The following is a 9,056-nucleotide window of genomic DNA, read 5'->3' as shown; positions in this document are numbered from 1 at the left end:
CTCTACCGCTTGAGCCACAGTGCCAATAACAGTTTTCTAGTGGTTTATTGGAGATAAGAGTCTCATGGACTTTTCTGCCCAGGCTGGCTTTGAACTGCGATCCTCAGATCTCAGCCTCCTGAGTAGCTAGGATTACAGGTGTGAGCCACCGGCGCCTGGCAGTGTCTGGTCTTATTAAAATAATCTTATTTATTTATTTATTTTTGCCAGTCTTGGGGCTTGAACTCAGGGGTTGGGCTCTGTCCCTGAACTTCTTTTGCTCAAAGCTAGCACTCTACCTCTTGAGTCATAGCACTATTTCTGGCTTTTTCTGTTTATGTCATACCAAGGAATCAAACCCAGGGCTTCATGCATGCTAGGAAAGCACTCTGTCACTAAGCCACATTCCTAGCCCCTAAAATCTTATTTTCATATTTATTCTTTTTTTTTTTTTTTGTTGGTCGTGGGGCTTGAACTCTGGGCTTGGGCACTATTCCTCATCTGTTTAGCTCAAGGCAAGCACTCTACTACTTGAGCCACAATGCCACTTCTGGTTTTCTGGTGGTTAATTGGAGGTAAGGGTCTCACAAACATTCCTGCCTGGGCTACTTTGAACCGTGATCCTCAGATCTCAGCCTCCTGAGTAGCTAGGATTACAGGCGTGAGCCACTGACACCCAGCTAAACTCTTATTTATTTTATTATTATTATTTTATTTTTATTTATTATTATTATTATTATTATTATTTTTGTTGGTCGTGGGGCCTGAACTCTGGGTCTGGGCACTGTCCCTTGACTCTTCAGCTCAAGGCTAGCGCTCTACCAGTTGAAGCACATCACTACTTCTGGCTTTTTCTGCTTATGTGGTGCTAAGGAATTGAATCCAGGGCCTCATGCATGTAACGCAAGCACTGCACCAGTAAGTCACCTTCCCAGCCCTAAAATCTTTTTTTTTTTTTTTTTTTGGGTCCGGTCATGGGGCCTGAACTCTGGGCCTGGGTGCTGTCCCTCAGCTCTTCAGCTCAAGGCTAGCACCCTACCACTTGAGCCACAGCACCACTTCCGGCTTTTTTCTTTTTGCTTATGTGGTGCTGAGGAATCGAACCCAGGGCCTCTGGCATGCAAGGCAAGTGCTCTACCACTGAGCCACCTTCCCAGCCCCCTAAAATCTTATTTTTTTTTGTTTGGGTTTTTTTTTAACTGTATTTTTTTTTTGTCTTTTCTTTTTTGGTACTGGGGATCGAATCCAGGACGTTGCGCTTGCTAGGCAACCGCTTTGCCACTGAGCTACATCCCAGCCCAAATCTTATTTTTAAAGCAGATTTTCTTCTTTAAATAGTTGCTATTTCTTTTTTTTTTTTTTTTCCGGTCGTGGGGCCTGAACTCTGGGCCTGGGCACTGTCCCTCAGCTCTTAAGCTCAAGGCTAGCGCCCTACCACTTGAGCCACAGCGCCACTTCCGGCTTTTTTCTTTTTGCTTACGTGGTGCTGAGGAATGGAACCCAGGGCCTCAGGCATGCAAGGCAAGCGCTCTACCACTGAGCCACCTTCCCAGCCCTGCTATTTCTTATCATAAAAATTTTCACTAAATTATAATCCAACAGGTTAAATGCAAATTTAAAAGATAGTCATATTTCTGCATCTCTCAAAACACTTTTAAAACTCATTGCCTATGGAGGGAGGGAAAGAAAAAGAGTGTGTTTAGTAAATATTATAGATTTCAACCATTCTTCCAAAAGTCTTAAAAGGAGGGCTTTACAGAGGATATGAACTTGATCAAGTATGCATGTATAAACATCACAATAAAATATTTTTATATAATTAATTTGTGTTGAGAAAGAGAGAGACAAAGATAGAGAAAGAGAGAGAGAGAGAGAGAAAGTCCCTTCAAACTAAGGCACCTAACTCTTCTCTTTTCACTCTTTACACTGTATTAATTTCTTTCCTACTTGAATAAAAGTGGTACCACTGAATACTGCAAAATACCAAAACAACAACAAAGAAAACCTCAATCCCACTGTAATTTGAGAAGCAGTATATTACCACTAATTACCTTAGACAGGTATCTACAAACTTTTTCTGTGAAGAACCAGGGAGGAAATATATTACCCTTTGAGTTTTTGTAGAATGGTAACAGAGACAATAAGTAAACATAGATATATAAATATAGATATGGGCTGGGAAGGTGGCTCAGTGGTAGAGTGCTTGCCTTGCATGCATGAGGCCCTGGGTTCAATTCCTCAGCACTACATAGCAAAAAGAAAAAAGCTGGAAGTGGCGCTGTGGCTCAAGTGGTAGAGTGTTAGCCTTGAGCTGAAGAGCTGAGGGACAGCGCCCAGGCCCAGAGTTCAGGCCCCACGACCGGACCCCCCAAAAATATAAAGATATATCTATCTATATATATTCCAAATTTTATGTATTTAAAACAACAACAAAACCATTGTCCATTCTTGTCATTTATTTATACAGTCATGCAATGAAAACTTTCTAGAACTTTATGTCAAGGAAAAGTTAGTCTCTTCCCATGAAATAATATGCTTCCTTTGACAAATGAGAATTATATAACCTCATTTGAAAATTTGTCATGATTGCAAGTAATTCAAGTTTAAAGTTTAACTGTCATGATGATTCCAACTGAATTCCTGGCATTTGAATATAAGCCTCTAGAAGGTAGAGATTTTTGTTTATTTTTGTTTCTATTCAAGGAACAGAGCTCTAGGCAGAATGAAATGGTGTTTTCTGTTTTCTTTTTTCTTAAGCATATAAACATCATATAGCTCTGTAGTTGGTTAACCTGTTTCAGTTGCAGCATAAAGCAATATCCTATACTCTTAAACACTCTTAAGAAAGCAAACTCTTAATTGGCCTTTACTGAACCACAGAGTGTAGTGCAATTTTATTATTTCAACTTAGACCACTCTGGAAGGTATGAGACAAAGACTCAGGGCAGAGATGTTTTCTGCTTTCTGGTGTCTCTTGATAGGAAGGTAGAACATGGCTGAAATACAGTATCATGCCACCAGAAATACTTATGCAATAGGAGCATGAATGTGGCGCTCCAGCAAAGTGCACCTAAAACACACCAGAATGGACCATCTTGAGATCTGCCAAGTAAACCATAGACCTCTTCAAGTTACCACCCGAACTCTAGCTTCTTGCCCTGTGCTCCACTCTAAAAAGACAATCACTTTTATTTTTGAACTCTGCTCCTTTCCTGATGGATGCCCCACTACATAGCCAACTACACTGCTTCTGTTCATTTTCCTACTTGGTAGCTTGCTCTTGCTTTGCCTTCTTTCTTGCTCTGGTGGGAGTGGGCTTAGGAGTTCTAGAGGGGCAGAACAGGGCCAGAACAAAGAAGAATCCCAGTGCTCAAGGCACCTCAACACCTGTTTCTGATAATCCCTTGTTACTCAAATGTCATCTGTGCCTCCTCTGTAGGAAGGAGAGGCCTTACAATAGGCACTCTGGGCAAACTTCTGCTTTCTTGCTAGAAATGGACAGATACTTTTGGCCTTGGTTTTTCTTCTTTCTTGGCTTCTTTTCTTCTTTTACTGCCTGGGGCTGAAGCGGTGAGTTTCCAACTAAAAGCCAAGGATACCGCAGTGATGTCTCTAAACAAAGCTCTCCAATTTCTTGAACTGTAAAGGAAAAATGTGTAATTATCCCATTGAAAATACAGTTTCCATTACTTGCCAAAACTCTTGTAATTGAGTTTGCTGGCAACGGACTTCAGGATTCTGGATATGGAATGCAATATACTCCGTTTCTATCTTGCCTTGATCATCTGCATTGAGAGACTTGGAATAATATGAATCTTTAACAAAGGTAGTACCATGGGACGGAGTTCTTCTTATGCCTTTTCTACTTGAAAATTTGTGTGGCAGGCAAAGACTATCAGGATAAAACCCACCAGGGTTCAAAACCAATAGTTGTAGCAGGAGTAAATCAATATACAATTACCCAGGTGACTGACAACTCAGATGCATTGATTAATAGCATTTGGGAGAATGGCCTTGCCATTAAGTAACGTTAAGATAGGGTTGCAGTTGACTCCTTTACTGAAAGTTTTGTAAGTATTACTAAGATTAGGTGCTGGTAGCTCTTACCTGTAATCTTAGATACTAAGGAGGCTGAAATCTGAGGATCGCAGTTCAAAACCAGCCAGGACAGAAAAGTTCATGAGACTCTTATTTTGAGTTAACCAGTGAAAAACTGCAAACAAAAGTGTGGCTCAAGTGGTAGAGCAGCAGTCTTGGGCAAAATAGCCAAGCCAGAGTCTGAGGCACTGAGGTAAAGCTCCAGTACACACAAAAAAATTACATACTTGTATAACTATATATCATATTTTCACAAGTCCTTTTTGTTGAGTTATAAAGATAGTGCAAGTTGGGAAGTGTGCATTATTTTCCTTGGATTGCTATAAGTTTTATGCTACAAGGTTTGAGAAACAATGCCTAAACTTAAAGTAAATAATAATTTTTAAAAATAGAATTTGATTTTCATATTTAATATTACAAAGTAAAATATTTTTGATTTCTTAATTTTTTTTAAATTTTATGCATTTTTGAAAAAGTTCACCTATCTATACATGTGCATATTTTGCTTTTAGAGGCAAGATCTTACTGCTTATACCCCAGCTGGTCTCAAATTCTTGGTCCTCTTGCTTCATTTATCTGAGTGCTGAGTTTAAAGACACACAAAACTATGTCCAACTGCCATTATGTATTTTAATTAAAGTTGAACTATATAAGGCAAATGGAAAAAAATTTAAAAACCTACATAAATAGTTACAGCAGCAGACATGATAGCAAGATTAAATATAATCTGATGATGTGCTACAGTCACACAGCTATGTGTGTTACATTAATTAAAATCAAATGAGGGCTGAGAATGTAGCTTAGTAGTAGAGTGCTTGTCTAACATGCATGAAGCCTCAGGTTCAATTCCTCAGTACCACGTAAAGAGAAAAAGCTGGAAGTGGGGCTATGGCTTAAGTGGTAGAGTGCTAGCCTTCAGCAAAAGAAGCTCCGGGACAGTGCCCAGGCCCTGAGTTCAAACCCCAGGACTGGTACAAAAACAATCAAATGACATAGGAAGTAAAGCTGGGGCTCAAGTGGTATAGTGCCAGCCTTGAGCAGAATAAGTCAAAGGACAGTGCTCAGGCTCTGAGTTCAAGCCCCACTACTGGCATACAAACACACACACACACATACACACACCTATGTGCATGCTTGCATGTGTGTACACACACAAACCAAAAAATTCACCTCCTTACAGCCACACTGTAATTGCTCATGAACCACAAGTGGTTGTTAAATACTGTGTTGGACAGAGTATATAAATAACATTTGTTAATATTGCAGAGAGTTCTTTTAGATAGTACAGACCTTGAGCTGGGGATATGGCGTAAGTGGGAAATAGCACTGACCTAGACAGCTTGAGTTTGTGAGGCTTTTCCTTTAAATGAATACACAGTAAAACATCAGTAAAAGAAGTAAAAACAGGGGCTGGGAAGGTGGCTCAGTGGTAGAGTGCTTGCCTTGCATGCATGAGGCCCTGGGTTTGATTCCTCAGCGCCATATAAGCAGAAAAAGCTGTAAGTGGCACAGTGGCTCAAGTGGTAGAGGGCTAGCCTTGAGCTGAAGAGCTGAGGGACAGCACCCAGGCCCAGAGTTCAGGCCCATGATCGACAAAAAAAAAAAAAAAAAGTAAAACACAGTAAAAGAAGCAGAGGAGGAAGAGAAGAATGTTGGAAAGTAGGTCCAAGAGTTCATTGGAGGTGGGTTGGGAGTATTGAGGCAGGAAGTTTTTCAAATGTTTCCCCAAAGGAGGCTTACTGGAGAGGTGAGAATTCTTTACCCATCTTCTCAATTCTACAGGTGCAGGATGAGGATGAGGGTGGTTTGTTACTCTACCTTAGAAACAGGCTGGTCAAAAACCCAAGTGTATTTATTATATGTGATAGTTCTGAGTTCCTATCTTGATTCCCTCTCTGAAACGGTTCACTTAGCATGCTCTATTAATGCTGCACACGAATGCACCCTCCACCCCCTTAGAAGAGATTGATTATATCTACTTTGTAGGGTTACCCTAAAGATTCAAATATATAATATAGGTAAAGGCATTTGGCACAATTATGTTTTGTACACGTTTAGTGCTCAATATATTTTGGGCATTGTTACTGACTCCTAGAACCCGTCATTATGCAGCAACAGGTAACTCATTACAAAGTAAAAAGGACAGCCACCACGATCAGAAAACGAGATGTTTGCCTTGACAATTTCAGACATGAATTTATACTGCTTCATCTTTCCAGAGAGGGGGTGCAAAGGTCAAGTTTTATTACAAATGAAAGTGAGGAGAGGAGAGGACAGGATATTGGATAAGTCCTGATCATAAATATTGAAGTTACTAGGGACCACTGTGTAAAGTCGGTGTGAGGACAACTTCGAAGAACACCAGATGGAGAGTGGTAACAATAATCGGATGGCATTTCTTTTGAAGAGAGGTGAATTCGTGGGCACGGGAGACAAAATGAAAATAACCCTTTCTCAAAAGTTATGGAGAATGGCTGTCTTCAGTGTAGAGCCAGGTTTTTACTATTAAATGACAATACATTTAAGGCCCTGGGCTCTACGAATCAGGCTTTTTCTCGAGAACATTTCCCCCCTGTAGCCCTGGCTTTCTTATCCTCTCCTAACCTTACTAACAAAGCTGAGGCCGAGTCGAGGAGGGGGTGCAGAGCTGTTCCTAACTTGGAGCATCAGGGAAGAGGCCAAGGGAAGGGGCTACAGGCTAAGTCGTGCCCATAAAATATACTTATTCCTTCCAACAACGGTAAGTAGGGCGCCTCCTAAGCGCTGGACCCCAGATACAGGATCGAAGTCCAGGCCGGGACTCGGCAAGGAGCTAACACTGCGCTGCGCCGCCAAGCCCAGAGCGCCCGCGCCAGCGTCCGTCCGCTTGGGAACCTCACCGCCTTTGGGGGCGGGGCTTAAGGGGGCGGGGCGCAATGGGCGGGGCCGGGAGGGAGGGTGAGGTCGGGGCTCCCAGGTCCCCTCGCGCCCCGTGGCCAGATGCTGACGTGTCCTTTCCTTCCCACTACACCTCCCGACACCACCTCGGCGGGCTGCCCCGGAAGTCCCGCCTCAGACTTAGTCCGTCACCGCAAATCAGCTCTTTCAGCGCTTCCTGGAGCTCCCCACCTTTTTTGAGATTAAGGGGCGGGGCTTCGTGGATAGGTTGCCTATTGGCTTGAGGTCCGGCGGGCTCCGTGCGCTAATTGGACGGAGGGCGGTGGCGCTCTGGCACGCTTGCGCGGCGAGTAGAACGTGTGGCGGCGGCCGAGATCGCGTCTCCTCTTTTGCTCCCATTCCCGCTGCTGCTCCGGTGTGTTCCCGGGGAGTGTCCATCCTGTCCGCCGCCCGCAGCCTGGTCGCCCGCCTGTCCCTCGTCTCGGCGCCCTCTCACCGACGCCGACACTCATCTTGACACTTCCAGCCAGGCCCTCCGCCCCGCTCGCTGCCTTTCCAGCTCCACACATGGCCTCCTCGGCGCAGAGCGGTGGCTCCTCCGGGGGACCCGCGGTCCCCACCGTGCAGCGGGGCATCGTCAAGATGGTGAGAGTGGGGCCCCGGACCCGGACCCCTCTGCCGCCTTGGACTGCAGTCAGTCCTTGACTCCTCTTCCTGTCCCGCCAGCCTGCATGGTCTCCCCTGTCCCCTTCCTCACTTTTCACCCACCCTTGGAATCCCCTCACTAGACCGAGCCCTGTGCGAACCTCCTTTACTCTTTGCCTTCTGGACACCTGGTCCTGGTGAGGAGGGGGTCACGGTGATTTTCGTGGTCACAGCTTTAGTTAGGATCTTCTCTAGCTTTTTACCGGGGCAGATCCAGTACAGATCTCATTAGCGGAGGAAATTCGTGGGTAGTTCGTACCATCCCCCTCGTTCTGCTCATTTTGACATATGCTGAGCAGTTTGTAGTTTTCTGAGATCCTCACAGCCTCTCTTCCCTGGAACCTTTGGATTACTTGGCCGTCGTGAAGCTTCTTTCCACCAACGCTGAGTTTCTTACTTACTCCTAAGTTTTCTCACTTTCTGGCTCTGATTTCCAGTCTCTTTCCCTCCATCTCTTGTTTCCAAGTCAATGGCCTGAGAACTACTGATCTTTGTATACTTTTGGCTCTTAAAATTTTAGGCCCACAAGAATCTTAATTACCATTATAATTTCCTCAGCTCCTAAAGCTATAGAGACCTGTTTAAGAAGGGCAAGTGACTTGCCTTAAGGGCACATGGTGATTTGGATTGGAGCCAAGACATGAGTTCCTGTGTTCTGATTTCCAATGTAGGCCTGTGAACACTATAGATTCTACCCGATATCTACTGGTATGTTCTACGTTCTTGAATTTGAATTAATTTAATTGTGCAAGGCTCAGCCCTATTTAGTTCTGTTATAATTTTATAGTATAAATCTGCTTTATCATCTGCCTCCTTTATTGTTCTCCACTAACTCTCTCAAATCTTAAAATCTGACAATTCTTGGTTGTTACCAGATTTTCTGGTTGCAATGGCTGTAAACTTTTACATTTCATTTCAGACTGTGACTCCTAACTTTGCCATCTGGAAAGGCATATATTTTAAGATATTTCTTCCAAAGTTCCACAGCTTTTGTTGCAGAAAGTTAAAAAAGATTCTGTGTTAATGTCCTTTTGTCTTTCATTGGGTTAAAATGTTCTGTGTGTGTGTGTGTGTGTGTGTGTGTGTTGTGTAAATTTAATTTCAAGATTCCCCCAATTCTTAGGTATTCATTTCTTAGGTAATAATCTGTTGCCAGCTGAGATTCTTGGAATGTTCAGAATTGCCTTTTTATTTATACATATATAACAGCCAGAACTTATTAGACATGTAGAGGAGAAGGGAATTTCCAAGGTTGATATATTCTTCCTTTTTTAAGCCTGAAGAGGCTCCTGTGTCATTAGTTTTTTCCTTTGTGTAGGTTTTCCCTTCACCATAGCAATAAAGCATCACTTGACTATCTAGTATTGGGATTGTTAGCATGGGATAGATTTTTTTTT

The 9,056-nt window shown here is 43.1% G+C and overlaps 1 protein-coding gene across 1 annotated transcript in view; it reads left to right on the top strand.

Moving 5' to 3' along the window:
• The first annotated feature begins 7,286 nt into the window (after positions 1 to 7,286).
• Snd1 (staphylococcal nuclease and tudor domain containing 1) overlaps positions 7,287 to 9,056 on the top strand; it is a 446,430-nt gene continuing 444,660 nt past the window's right edge. The window contains exon 1 of the mRNA XM_013020007.1: positions 7,287 to 7,599. Within this exon, the coding sequence (XP_012875461.1) occupies positions 7,522 to 7,599 (78 nt within the window). The 5' untranslated portion in view covers positions 7,287 to 7,521. The remainder of the gene's footprint in view (positions 7,600 to 9,056) is intronic.

Source organism: Dipodomys ordii, unplaced genomic scaffold, assembly GCF_000151885.1.
Source record: "Dipodomys ordii isolate 6190 unplaced genomic scaffold, Dord_2.0 Scaffold48, whole genome shotgun sequence".
Classification (NCBI taxonomy): domain Eukaryota; kingdom Metazoa; phylum Chordata; class Mammalia; order Rodentia; family Heteromyidae; genus Dipodomys; species Dipodomys ordii.
Note: the sequence above shows the minus strand (reverse complement) of the source record. Positions and strands in the feature narration are given on the sequence as shown.